Raw genomic sequence first — 15,259 nt, 5'->3', positions numbered from 1 at the left:
GAAATAAATCTTTCCTAAACCCCGTCTTTTGGCCTTCAAACAACTCCCCACCCCACCCCCTCGCCACCACCACCCAGTCTTTTGAATCTCATCCTCAGAAACAAGCTTCCTACAGACTGGGACCCACCAACTCAAAGCAGCACCAGACCCTGCCAAAACAACAGATGCAAAATCTACAAACATATCTCCACTGCTATGATGGGTGCCTTGCAATGCCTTGCTGAAGTAGGTTCCACCTGGGCCGCTCACAAGCAGCCTTCCAGAATGCAAGTCACACCCTGAGTGTCTGCATGCAACTGGAGCCTGCCAGTCACACTTGGGTTATACTCTGACTCTCACCAGCTTTGGTTATACTGCAGGGTGACCCCAACATACCCCCAGTCCCAGATTTATCCCAGAAATTTATGTTCTGTACTGCCCAGCCCTCTCCTAGACAGTACAAATATTTTAAGTTCGCTATTCCTTTAAGGGAATATTATGCCATTTTATTATCTCAAATAGTTATTCAGATGCTTTAAATTAAACACGTTGGATTAGATAAAACAGTAAAACAAGTTTATTAATTACAAAGAGATAGATTTTAAATGAGTACAGTACAAGTAATGAGGCATAAATTCAGGAATGGTTACAAGAAAAATAAAGATAAAACATTTACTAATGCCTAACAAAACAAATTATATTAGATTCAAGCAAAGTTTCTCAGCACATGATTTAAAAGATTACTGACCAAACTCTGAAGTCAGAACCCCTCCCTCAGTGTCCAATGTCTGCTTCCATTTTCTCTTCAGGTGCAATGACTGTGATGGGCAGGAAGCGGGGGCGTTCCTTGGTGTGTTTGTCTCTCCTTGCTTTAGTTTCAGGTCCCCCCTACCCTTGAAAAACATTTCCAGCTGGGCACTAGGACACAAAGAGTTTATGTGGAAGAATGTTTCCTGCTGGCTTTTTCTCACCTGTTGGAGCTTTCTTTGTTTCACTCCCTGCTTGGTGACGCTGTCTACTGCTTAAATGCAAATTAAGCAGAGCATACAGTCCTGTGTTTAGGACATACGTGTTGGCCAGCTTCTCTTAGGGCAAGGCAGTGGAGTTTGGAATATGTGTTAATAGCACCACACAGGGGAATGTTATAACTTCACATACAATGTTGCCACACATATTTTACCAGGACAATACTGAACAGCAAATTATGAGTTTTCAGATGATACCTTGGTCACAGTGTCTGGAGTAGCGCACAACTAAGACTGCCAATCTCAGATCAGACTGTCATAAAACAGGGCAGACACCCCAAACTGGTAGTATATTCTATAACTAAATTCTACCAAACCAGTAACAAGCATGGACACCTAAATTACTATATTTGTTTGACCATAGAGTCTCAGGCAGTCCTCTTAGGCTCCCCAATGCATCTTGCCACTCAGACACACTGGACTTTATGATGAAATATTATTAAAACCAAAAATCATCACACATTAGGTCACTCCCAACCCCAAAGGGCCAGTCACTTACTCCAGGTCAATGGATACTCGTGATCTCACACCAAAGACAACACTGTAGTAATTTTTGCTAGAAGACTAACTAAAGATTTATTAGCTAAGAAAAAGAAATGAGAGTTATTGAGAGGTTATAGCAGGTAAAAACATTAACAGGTGAGTCAGAGTTTGTAAGTCCAAATGACAGCAGATGTGTAGTAATCTCCTAGTTTTCCCTAAGTCTCTGAGGGTTACTCAAAATGGCTTTGGGGATCTCAGTCCAATGGCTCAGAATTCCACCCTATCAGAATTCATCAGTCCAGAGATACAGGATCACTCCCAGGGTTCATTCTTATAGCTGTCTTCCCAGAAAGCAATCTGGCAAGTGTTTCCATCACAGCATGGGTATGTAGATTTCCCGTTGTTGAACACAATGACCCATGCTTTGAAATTACCATCCTTCTTTATTACAGCTCTAAGGCTTCAATCCCATTTGATGGGCAATTAAGTTACAGATATATGCATAATGTATTTAGTTACAGCAATCCAACCAATCATTCATTAGTTTTCATGAACATTGTGATAACCAGAAAGAGTCCTTCATTAGTTTTCATGCAGTTTTACACATTAAGTAGATTCTCATCCTAATACTAATAAACATTTTCGATTGGGGGTTATCTAATTAGAGGGTATACATATATAATGTAAATTATCAGAGGGGTAGCCATGTTAGTCTGGATGTGTAAAAGCGGCAAAGAGTTCTGTAGCACCTTATAGACTAACAGACGTATTGGAGCATAAGCTTTCATGGGTGAATACCCTCTTCATCAGTTGCATGTAGTGGAAATTTCCAGAGGCAGGTATAAATATGCAATAATTATGTAAATATACAATAATAATGTAAATTGTAATTGTGACACTCAAACAATGAAATGATTGCAAAGCTAGAGCTGTTCAGACTGCAGGCAGCTGGAAAAAAAGAAAAAACATAGGCAAATCTTGGAGCCAAAAGAACTGGAAATAGGGGCCCAGAAGCAAGCTATGGAATTAGCATAGCAGAGGGCTGTGGAACTGAAACAACAAGAAGTTGAGGAGAGAGAGAGAGATCAGAAACATCCCCTGGACTTGCTGGAAAAGCAGAACCAGAACTCCCCCACAGCACTGATTCCCACCTCTCCAAAAAGCCAGAAATGGGAACAATTGTGTCCTGCATACGGCACAGTGAGAAAGCCATTAGAGTCATCCAGAGAGTGTTCCAGATACTTCAATTACATGGTTTTGTCATCGACCTGGATAGCTTCTCAGGACTTAGCTCATCTTAGAATCACAGAATCATAGAAGATTAGGGTTGGAATAGACCTAAGCAGATCATCTAGTCCAACCCACAAAGACCTTGGAGCCAGATCTTCACACACTGAAACAAAATTCTCCTTCCTATATTGGAAAGGGCAAGGACCTCATGAACTCCTTCCCACAGATGCCAGAGCCTACCATCTGGCAGCCTCTGCTCATTCTGGGACTGATGGTGTCCTGCTTGGAGATGGTGTGGAGGGCACTCTCCCATGTGAGGTCTCTACCAACTCTCTTATTGGTTTGGGACCATGCCAGGAGTAGCCGAAAAACGATATCATAATCACTCACTCTGTCCTGTGGTCATTGAGCTGGTGGTGTGGACTGAGAAACCTAACACAAAAGAAACTTTGACAGTCTCAAGTGAGAAGGATACCCATGGATACCTGCCTCATAGGCTGGGAGCTCTCATGGCATCCCATCTCTGCCATCAAAAGCAATATCCTTCCTTCAGAACACAAGAGACAGCAATGAGGATTGCTATGTAATGTTTCTCTCCTCCTCCTCACTGCTCCAGCCCAACAACAAGATGGTAGCGGGGAACCCCAGTTCATTGCTCAGTACTCTCTGCTGGGCAAAGAAGAAGATTGGTATTAATTTTCAATGAGCGGGGCTGACTCACTGCACATGGTTCCTAGGAAAGGTGGGAACTGAACAGTAGGAGGCATCAGTCAGTGCTTGAACATAAGAATATAAGAACGGCCATACGGGGTCAGACCAAAGGTCCATCTGGCCCAGTATGCTGTCTTCTGACAGTGGCCAGTGCCAGGTGCCCCAGAGGGAATGAACAGAACAGGTAATCATCAAGTGATCCATCCCATCACCCATTCCAAGCTTCTGGCAACAGCGGCTAGGGACACCATCTCTGCCCACCCTGGTTAATAGCCATTGGTGGACCTATCCTCCATGAATTTATCTAGTTCTTTTTTGAACCCTGTTATAGTCTTGGCCATCACAACATCCTCTGGCAAGGAGTTCCACAGGTTGACTGTGTGTTGTGTAAAAAATACTTCCTTTTGTTTTAAACCTGCTACTTATTAATTTCATTTGGTGACCCCCTAGTTCTTGTGTTATGAGAACTAGTAAATAACACTTCCTTATTTACTTTCTCCACACCAGTCATGATTTTATAGACCGCTATCATATCCCCCCTTAGTTGACTTTTTTCCAAGCTGAAAAGTCCCAGTCTTATTAATTTCTCCTCATATGGCAGACACTCCATACCCCTAATCATATTCGTTGACCTTTTCTGATCCTTTCCAATTCCAATATATCTTCTTTGAAATGGGGCGACCACATCTGCACACCGTATGCAAGACGTGGGCATACCATAGATTTATATAGAGGCAATATGATATTTTCTGCCTTATTTTCTATCCCTTTCTTAATGATTCCCAACATTCTGTTTGCTTTTTTGACTGCCGCTGCACATTGAGTGAATGTTTTCGGAGAACTATCCACAATGATTCCAATATCTCTTTCTTGAGTGGTAACAGCTAATTCTGAAACCTGACCATTTATTCCTACCCTTTGTTTCCTATCTTTTAGCCAGTTACCAATCCATGAGAGGACCTTCCCTTTTATCCCATGACTGCTTTCTTTGCTTAAGAGCCTTTTGTGAGGGACCTTGTCGAAGGCTTTCTGAAAATCTAAGCACACTATATCCACTGAATTCCCCTTGTCCATATGCTTGTTGACCCTCTCAAAGAATTCTAGTAGATTGCTGAGGCATGATTTTCCTTTACTAAAACCACCTTGACTGTTCCCCAACAAATTATGTTCATCTTTGTGTCTGACAATTTTGATCTTTACTATAGTTTCAACCAGTTTGCCTGTACTGAAGTCAGGCTTACTGGCCTGTAATTGCCGGGGTCGCCTCTGGAGCCCTTTTTAAAAATTTGTGTCACATTAGCTATCCTCCAGTCATCTGGTACAGAAGCTGATTTAAATTATAGGTTACAGACTACAGTTAGTAGTCCTTCAATTTCACATGTGAGTTCCTTCAGAACTCTTGGGTCAATACCATCTGGTGCTGGTGACTTATTACTGTTTAATTTATCAATTTGTTCCAAAACCTCCTCTAATGACAGCTCAGTCTGGGACAGTTCCTCAGATCTGTCACCTACAAGGAATGGTTCAGGTCAGGGAATCTCTCTCACATCCTCAATGGTGAAGATCGATGCAAAGAATTAATTTAGTTTCTCCGCAATGGCCTTATCATCCTCAAATGCTCCTTTAGCATCTTGATTGTCCAGTGGCTTCACTGGTTATTTAGCAGTCTTCCTGCTTCTGATGTACTTAAATTTTTTTTTTTTGCTATTACTTTTTGAATCTTTGACTAGCTGTTCTTCAAATTCTTTTTTGGCCTTCCTAATTATATTTTTATACTTCTCTTGCCAGAGTTTATGCTCCTTTCTATTTTTCTCACTAGGATTTAACTTCCATTTTTAAAAGGATGCCTTTTTGCCTCTCACTGCTTCTTTTACTTTGTTGTTTAGCCACAGTGGCTCTTTTTTGGTTCTCTTACTATGTTTTTTAATTTGGGGTATATATTTAAGTTGAGCCTCTGTTATGGTGTCTTTAAAAAGTTTCCATGCAGCTTGCAGGGATTTTACTTTTGGGGCTGTCCCTTTTAATTTCTGTTTCACTAACCTCCTCATTTTTATGTAGTTCCCCTTTCTAAATTAAATGCTGCAGTGTTGGGCCGCTGTGGTGTTTTCCCAGCTACAGGGATGTTAAATTTAATTATATTGTGGTCACTATTACCAAGCAGTCCAGCTATATTCACCTCTTGGACCTGATCCTGTGCTTTACTTAGAACCAAATCAAGAATTGCCTCTCCTCTTGTGGGTTCCAGGACTAGCTGCTCCAAGAAGCAGTCATTTAAGGTGTCAAGGATCTTTATCTCTGCATCCCTCCCTGAGGTGACATGTACCCAGTCAATATGGGGATAGTTGAAATCCCCCATTATTACTGAGTTTTTAATTTTTATAGCCTCTCTAATCTCCCTGAGCATTTTATAGTCACTATCACTATCCTGGTCTGGTGGTCAGTAATATATCCCTACTGCTATATTCTTATTATTTGAGCATGGAATTACTATCCATAGAGATTCTATGGTACAGTTTGGTTCATTTAAGATTTTTACTTCATTTGATTCTATGCTTTCTTTCACATATAGTACCACTTCCTCAGCAGCATGACCTGTTCTGTCCTTCCGATATATTTTGTACCCTGGTATTACTGTGTCCCATTGATTATCCTCATTCCACCAAGTTTCTGTGATGCCTATTACATCAATATTCTCATTTAACAGGAGGCACTCTAGCTCACCCATCTTAATATTTAGACTTCTAGCATTGGTATATAAGCACTTTAAAAACTTGTCACTTTTTAGCTGTCTCCCATGATATGATGTAATTGAATGAGACTTTTTTCATTTAACTATTTCTCATCATATCCTACTTGTATTTTATCATCTTCCATCCTCTCCTTCTTACTAGGACATAGACAATCTCCATTCGTAGATCCTCCCCTAAGGGATGTCTCTGTCTGAACGACGTGCTTCTCCGCACCTGTTGGCTTTCCCCCAGCCCTTAGTTTACAAACTGCTCAACAACTTTTTCAATATTAAGTGCCAGCCATCTGGTTCCAATTTGGTTTAGGTGGAGCCCATCCTTCCTGTATAGTCTCCCCCTTTCCCAAAAGTTTCCCCAGTTCCTTATAAATCTAAACCCCTCCTCCCCACACCATAATCTCATCCACGCATTGAGACCTTGCAGTTCTACCTGTCTTACTGGCCCTGCGTGTGGAACTGGAAGCATTTCAGAGAATGCTACCATGGAGGTCCTGGACTTCAGTCTCTTACCTCGCAGCCTAAATTTGGCCTCCAGAACCTCTCTCCTATCCCTTCCTATGTCATTGGTACCTACATGTACCATGACCACCTGGCTCCTCCACAGCACTATACATAAGTCTATCTAGGTGTCTCGAGAGATTCGCAACCTTCGCACCAGGCAGGCAAGTCACCATGCGGTTCTCCCGATCATCACAAGCCCAGCTATCTATGTTTCTAATGATTGAGTCGCCCATTACTAATACCTGTCTCTTCCTAGTAACTGGAGTTCCCTCCCCCGGAGAGGTATCCTCAGTGCAAGAGGATACCACAACATCATCTGGAAGGAGAGCCCAACTATGTGATAATTTCCCTCTGCTCCAGTTGGATGTTCTCCTTCCTTGACACTTTCATCCTCCTCAACAGCACAGAGGCTGTCAGACAGAGGGTGGGATCATTCTACTTTGTCCCAGAAAGTCTCATCTATGTACCTCTCTGTCTCTCTTAGCTCCTCCAGTTCAGCCACCCTGGTCTCCAAAGGCCGTACATGGTCTCTGAGGGCCAGGAGCTCCTTGCACCAAACGCATACATCCGCCACCTGCTCATAGGGCCGGTAATCATACATGCTGCATTGGGTGTAATAAACTGGATATCCTCCACTCTGTTGCTGGACTTCTGCCTGCATTCTCTTTTTACTCCTGAAGTTAGTTCCGTTGCTGAGGTTTTGTTTTTCTCAGGGGGTGTTTGGGGCTTTAAGTTTAAAGAAGTTTAAGGAATGTTACATGTATCTAGCCCCCCACTTTCCCTGTAAACTCCCACACAAAACTCCCCTGGTTGCTAGCTCCTCTGGTCGCTTAGGAGCGGGCTTTTTAAAGCCTTGGTCTTCCTGATTAGCTCTATCCCTTGGTTAGGGGTTGATGGGTACTAAAGGGCTTAGAGATCAAAGCCTCATCAAGAAGCTCTCAGCCTTGCCTAGCAGGCCGCTAGGCTCAGCACCCAGATGGTGAGCACATGGTCCCCCAAACAAACAGACCACACGGAGAAAGGGTAGGGCAGGGGCAGGACCTTGGGGAGGATAGGGGTAGGGGCAGGGCAAGGGTATTTGGGTTTGTGTGATTAGACAGTTGGCAACCCTACCCCACGTATATAATGAACATCTAACAAATGCAAAGAAACTCAAGCCTAAGTAAATCTCAGGCAAAACTGTCTGTGAAGCTGAAATTAAGGTTGAGAGTAAAGAACTAGAGCTACAAAGGGACAGGCCTCACAACACTGACCATTGCAACAGCTAACTCGTAGGCACCCTGCAAACCAGTGGAATCCTTGGACCTAAATTAGGCACCCAGGCTCCCTATACAATGTATGCGAAGAGTTAGGTGCCTGTGAATGAGCTTCGCAGAAGCCAGCATGCTGAGCAGGGAAACACCTAAGCCAGCCAGTGGGAAATGTTGAGGAAAGGGACATGGCCTAAGCCCCACCTCAAAAAGGAGTTAGGCATCTAACTGCTTCAGATGTACAGTCATGAATCCTCTCCTGGAGTTAGGCACCTAAGCTAGGTCACATCAGCCCAGAAAGAAAGATCCCCACATACATGCCACTGTAGTCAGAGACCTGTAACCTAGTGGTCAGGGCACTGACCTGGGATGTGGGTATTGTTTTCAAATCCCTGCTCTAATATGGAGCAGGGACTTGAAGTGGGGTGTCCCACATGCCAGCTAAGTGCCCTAGCCCCTGGGCTCTTGGGTATTCTGAAACACACCGCACCCTCTCTGTGTTTAGTGTCAGACCCGATCAAGTGAACATATTCTGAGCATACCTATTAGATTGGGCTCTGCAGGCGAGATAGGCAGAGGCACACTTAGTTTACGAATCCTACTGGGGCTTAGGTCTGAGCTAAGGCACTGAGCTACAGGTGCATACCCACTGGAAAAAATGTAGGCACCTTGGGCACTTTGCTGGCAGAAATTTATGTATCTGCACGAACAGGCAGCATCTGAACGGGGGTTGAGGATCTCAGGGGAGTTAGGTGGCTAACGTAGCGGTCTCTTTGTGGATCTAGCCCAAAGTACCCATTAGTAAAATAAGAGAAAATAACTGTTACGATAACTTTTGTAGCTATAAAAAACAAACATTAAAACAGGGAAATTCAAAGTCAGGGTTAACTGACATGTCTGAGTGGATGAAAATCAACATCTAAAGCACTAGCCACCTTCACTTTGTCCCTTGTAGTGCTTTCCTGAGGAAAAAAAGAAGCTCTGAGATAAATGTATCCATTCATAGCAGTTTATTTGTATCATCACCACAAGTGTTAGCACCCAAAGAATGTGCCTATGGGGGAGCACACATGCAAACATGCACTGTAAAAAGTGCAGGCCAGGTTGAGGCCCTGTTGTAATAAGTGATTCATAGATTCCAAGGCCAGACAGGACCATTCTGATGATCTAGTCTGACCCCCTATATAACATGGGCAAGAGAACTTCCCCAAAATAACCCCTAGAGCAGATCTTTTAGAAAAACATCCAATATTGATTTTAAAATTGTCGGTAACGGAGAATCCACCATGATCCTTGGTAAATTGTTCCAGTGATTAATTATTCTAACCATTAAAAAGTTATGCTTTAGTTCCTGTCTGAATTTATCTAGCTTCACCTTCCAGCCACTGGATTGTGTTATACTGAAGAGTCCATTATTAATTTTTGTTCTTCCTGTAAATACTTCTTCTCTGTAATTAACTTACCCCTTAACCTTCTCTTTGTTAAGCGAAATCAATTGAGCTCTTTGAGTCTATTACTAAAAGGCAACCCTCTCCAATTTATCAACATCTTTCTTGAACTGGACACAGTATTCCAGCAGTGATTGCACCAGTGCCAACTACAGAGGTAAAATAATTTCTCTGTTCCTATTTGAGCATCTGTTTATGCATCCCAGGATCACATTAGCCCTTTTGGCCACAGCTTTGCACTGGGAGCTCATGTTCAGCTGATTGCCAGCAGGAGAGTGAGTTTGTGTGTGTGGTTTTTGGAGGGGGGTGTGTGTGTGGGGGGGGGGGAGGGGGGGGAGAAAACCTGGATTAGTGCTGGAAATGACCCACCTTGATTATCATGCGCATTATAAAGAGAGGTTTCAAAGAGGGATGGGCTATTACCAGCAGGAGAGTGAGTTTGTATGTGTGTCTGTGTGTGGGGGGGGGGGGGGGGGAAGGGTGAGAAAACCTGGATTTGTGCTGGAAATGGCCTTCCTTGATGATCACTTTAGATAAGCTGTTAGCAGCAGGACAGTGGGGTGGGAGGAAGTTTTGTTTCATGGTCTCTGTGTGTATATAATGTCTTCTGCAGTTTCCACGATATGCTATGCATCCGATGAAGTGAGCTGTAGCTCACGAAAGCTCATGCTCAAATAAACTGGTTAGTCTCCAAGGTGCCACAAGTACTCCTTTTCTTTTTTCTTGATTGTCCACCATGACCCCCAAATCTTTTTCAGTCGCTTCTTCCCAGGATAGAGTCCCCCATCCTGTAAGTATGGCCCACATTCTTTGTTCCCAGATGTATATACTTACATTAACTGTTTAAAAACACATATTGTTTGCTTGTGCCCATTTTACCAAGCAATCCAGATCACTCTGTCAGTGACCTGTTCTCTTCATTATTCACCATTTCCCCTATTTTTGTGTCATCTGCAAAATTTATCTTGATAATTTTGTGTTTTCTTCAGGTTATTGATAACATCCTTAAATAACATAGGGCAAAGAACTGATCCTTGTGGTACCCCACTAGAAGCATGCCTGCCTGATGATGATTTCCCATTTACAATTATATACTGAGACCTATCAGTTAGCCAGTTTTTAATCCATTCAGTGTGAGCCATGGTAACCTTAAATTGTGCTAGTTTTTTAATCAAAATGTTGTGTAATACCAAGTCAAAGGCCTTAGAGAAGTCTAAGTTTATGACATCAACACTATTACCTTTATCAGCCAAATTTGTAATCTCATCAAAAAAGATATCAAGCCCTCCTTTAATTTTTTATTAATTGAGTTCTGAATGAACCACTCCTTTATCTTCCCCAAGCTAACTTTAACTGTGAATGTAATTGGTGGAAAATGGGTAAAGGTTCGTGAATTGTCACAATGACCTGTTATATGATTGTTTAATAAAAGATGCAAGACCTGATCAGACCAACCAGATCATGTCCCTAATATGGAAGGTGTTAATACCTTTGACTATTTGGGATCATTTATTTCATCTACATTAATACAACTGTCCCCATGTGAATCAGGCTGTACAGGAATTGCCCAGTGTCAGTCAGAAGAAAAAGGAGAACACCATCAATAACAGAAAGAGACATCCAAGTTACTTGAGAATAGTAAAAGGCAATGAAAAGGTTGCTGAGATCCATGCTACTGCCCTGGGAAACAGAAGTACGACATAGTGATGCAGCTGCCAGAGGCCCCATGGGGTGCTGTTCTTTTTAAATATTTTCCTCAAGCGGTTTGCTGCCTGAATAAGTGAAAAAGTCCACTCAGTGCTATTGAGGATTTCTTCCAATGTAGAGATTTCACAATGATCCCTTCTAACAGAGTTTATGAACTAGTATTACAGCCTGTGCTTTAATAGGTTCAAAAGACTAGCACAGGAGATGTAATTTATGCAATGGGAGCTGAATGGTTAGATCTGGCTACAAGAGAGAAGTTTCTCAGGCACAACACTTAATCGTGGTGAGTATGACTGATGTCTTTCCTGCTCCCAAAGCCTCTTGTTCACATTATTGCTCACTAAGTAAAAAAAAGTTTCATCTTTCCAAATCTGCCATTTTAAAAACGTGTAAGAATCCACAGGACTGTTCAAGCTGTATACAGGGATTGGTAGAGCAGATTAGCCTAGGTCCATCTGGTCCAGTTTCCTGTCTTGATGTGACCAGCACCATCAGCTTCAGACAGAGGTATAAGAAACTTCTGTAGCAGACAGTTATGAAAAACCCATCCCAAAGAGGATATTCCTTCATAACCCTTCTCAGTTAGCAGCTGGCTTACTTACTGAAATATGAGAGTTCATCTCACTCTTACTTTTCCCTACCAAATGTTATTGTGGGTGTAATCATTTTACATAGGGACATCTAATTTTTTAAAACTCTTACTAAGATCTTCACCTCAGTGATATCTTGTGACAGAAATGTCCACATGTTAATTATGTGTTAAGTAAAAGCATATTTGTTTTGACCAGTTTTCAATGTTTTGCCTTTCAAAATCATTGGATACCCCCTTCTGCAAGTAAGCAAATAAAGGCACCTGATTTACCATCTTTAGACTATTCGCTACTCTGTATATTTCTGACACACCCCCTCTTGTTAGTCTCTTGTATATACTAAACAGTCTCTCCTCACAAGAAAATCTTTCCAAGACTTTAATCTTTTCCACTGCTCCTTCCAATTCTTCAAGATGAAGGGGGAACCAGAACTTTGCACAGACCTCTGTGCCTCGAATACCATCACAGACACTGTATCATGTAGTCTTCAGTAAACTATGACTCCCAATAAAGATGCACATCAGCATAGTAATAGCGGGGTCATGTGGCACCAAAACACCAGCACTCACAGCATGGGTTTCTCATTCAGCTTGCACAATAACACCCTATCACTTCCAGTTTGTCTACAGGCATCAAATTCCACCACCATCCTTATGGTGGGTGACACATGGCCAGAAAGGGTTAAACATCCTGCAGGATAAATGACCCAAATTCAATCTTTAGAGACATGTTTAAAAAGTATGTAAATGGTAATTAGGGCCATTCCATGTTAGATAGGCTAGAACTTTGAAATGCAAACCTGTATTTTTAGAGAATTAGAGGTGATACTAATTGTATTTGTTTACTTATATCTTGTTAGATGTTAGCCATGTAAACAGATAGTTCCTATTACTATAGCTTTTGATTCAGAGATCAAAAGGGAATATTAACATTTAGATGAATCTTGGGTGAAATAATGTCATTGTCTATATGTCTCTTTAAAGTTTGTGATAAACTGCCTAATGGATAAATTGCCTTATGTTAATCCATATAGCTAATTAACAGTGATGCTTAGGAAACCGGTCTACTTCAGAGTCTGGCTGATTGCCTGTTGTTCGCCTAAGGACTGTATGGTCAAGGGGCTGCTAGAAAACTGTATAAAAAACTCTTGGGACCTGATCCTTTTTATCTCAGTTCTGCTTGATGCTTCATGCAAGGGAAGCGTAAGTCGTAAGACTGAGATCTCCAGTCCTATCTGGATCACCCTGAATATGAACATTGGACTCTAACCTATGGACCAATTCTGAAAGAACACTTTGCAACTACAAAGCTCACCATCTCTACTATGAATCTGATCTCAGAACTGTACTCATGTCTGTATGTATGCTGATCTTTTAACCAATACTCTCTCTTTTATTTTTTAATAAATTTTAGTATAGTTAATAAGAATTGTCTATAAGCGTGTATTTGGGTAAGATCTGGAATATTCATTAACCTGGGATATAATGTGTCTGTTCCTTTGGAGTTGGTAGAACTTTCTTATATGATGAATAAGATTTTTAGTAATCCTCATCATATTTGACTTGGATGTCTGGTTGGAGGCCTAAGGCTGGGTTACTTTAAGGGAACTGTGTTGTTGACTTCTGGGTAACCAGTTAGGTATTATACAAGCTGTTTTGTGCTTCCTTGATAAATCTAAGTATTGGAATATCCACTAGCTTTGGGGATTGTCCGCCCCATTCCTTACAGTTTATCCTAATCAAATTACCTCAGTGTGGCTCCCTGGGACCTCTGTCACATGGTGAAACTAATCAGTGTAGCCTGAAATGTGCTGAATTTGGCTGGGAGGTTGCATCTTTAATAACAAATAGCCTATTCGACCTATGGACCAAGTTGTAGACCAGATTCTTTGTTGCCATGGTACTGGTGTTGTCATTTCCACTAGTAAAGTGGGTGTAAGCCAGTGCTATTCCGATGTAGTAGTGTTCACACCCACTTTGCACATGTGTATATGACTGTACAAGATGCAGGACGATGGAGAATATGACTTAGTGCCTTTTGTGAACCACTCTAGCTGGATCAGTTCCACAAACACTATGTCTTGCTTGAAGCATTGATAAAAGCCTCTCTCTTTATGAAAAATAAATAATGCTAGACAGATACATTTTTAATTAAATAAATATCATAGAACATATTTAGCAATACTCTTCACGGTGTGGCTCAGGGATATTGTTTAAATCTACAAACACTGAAATGCTGGCTGGATTATGTATGTCCTTTAATTGATGCGCCAAGTCCTCTGTAGTGTTATGAAAAGAGCTAACATACATATTCCAAGCTTTCTCTGGAACTCCAGGATCTGGAAACTTGCATTTATTCTTTAAACTTCTCTCCAGCTTTTTTCGTTTGTGCTTGAATTCCAAAATAGTTTTTGTATATCGGTTAATAGTGGTGACAGAGGCAGCCATACAGCAAGTGAAGGAACCCCATGCAAGGCTGTCAACAAAAAGTCTTGTTAGAAAGTGACAGCAGTTTTGCATCCACATCATACTACTGTATCTCCTAAATATATTGTAGCAAAAGTGATCAAGCTATCCATTTATTGCTATAAATTATGGATTAAATGGGGGAACAGACTCCTAGTGGAAGGTTTTAACAGCTACTGTAGAGCTAAACAGCTCAAGATGAATCAGAGTTAACTGAGTACTTAAGTTTAATGTTTGCCTTCAACTGTATGAATATTAAACAGCATATTTTTGTGTTTTAGAACAAAATGATTCTTGGCATAAGTGAGTATCTATGAAAGAAGGGTCCCTCCTGCTGAAACAAGCTGGAGCATGCTGATAACTCAGTGTGAATAAGAAACTATGTTACGCAAAGCTATATTTTGCTAGAATTAAGTTTTAGACCCTAGAAACCATGTTATTTTCATTTTGTTTGCAACCCTTTCATAGGTCTCTCACTCTTGCTTGAAATCATGGAAATCTGTGTTTGTAATGGGGGCACCCCCTCCGGAGCACCACCTGCTGCTCCATTTGGTACTGCAGGCCTTTTCCTGCTTCTGGTGCTCCCAGTAGGTTTGTGACCTCCCTAGGTAGGTCTTCAGTGGCTCAGCCCTCCAGCCAAGTCACACAGTCAAAAAGTAAATCCCTTCCAAGGGTTATAAAAGTTCCACAAACTGTCAGCCCTCACCAGGGTATTCAGCTCTATCTCTGGGCCCTTTAAATCCGACCCTTAGATCGGACTTCTAAACAAGCCATGTCCCCTTCTCATTGCTTGGGCCACTTTCCCAGTGGCCAGTGGGGAAACCCAAGCCTGCCCACCACTCCAGGTCCAAAATCAGGGATCCTACACACAGCAGCCACGTGCTGCCTCCTTTAATAAGTTGCTGCTGTTTTTTCCCTGGGATTCTTTTCACCTTGTCTCTTTACCACCACCTCAGGGTTACAGTTCTTAGGTCCTCTCTCTCTCAGGTCCAGTAAATGCAGCACACCAAACACCCTGGGCCAGAGCAGAACACCCCTCTAATCCTAGCCAGAGACTGAGCTGCTCAACCTTGCAGCTCCTTTTATTTGAGCATAGTGGGCTCTGATTGGCTGCTTCTGTGTAG

General features: G+C 41.9%; 1 protein-coding gene across 1 annotated transcript in view; it reads right to left on the bottom strand.

Annotated features, from left to right (window-relative positions):
• Positions 1 to 13,844: 13,844 nt before the first annotated feature.
• Positions 13,845 to 15,259, bottom strand: part of GSG1L2 (GSG1 like 2) — a 74,865-nt gene continuing 73,450 nt past the window's right edge. Inside the window, exon 5 of the mRNA XM_074970960.1 lies at positions 13,845 to 14,145. Within this exon, the coding sequence (XP_074827061.1) occupies positions 13,845 to 14,145 (301 nt within the window). The remainder of the gene's footprint in view (positions 14,146 to 15,259) is intronic.

This window comes from Natator depressus, chromosome 14, assembly GCF_965152275.1.
Source record: "Natator depressus isolate rNatDep1 chromosome 14, rNatDep2.hap1, whole genome shotgun sequence".
Taxonomy (NCBI): Eukaryota; Metazoa; Chordata; order Testudines; family Cheloniidae; genus Natator; species Natator depressus.
The sequence above is the reverse complement of the archived record's forward strand: the minus strand, read 5'-3'. Positions and strand labels throughout refer to the sequence as shown.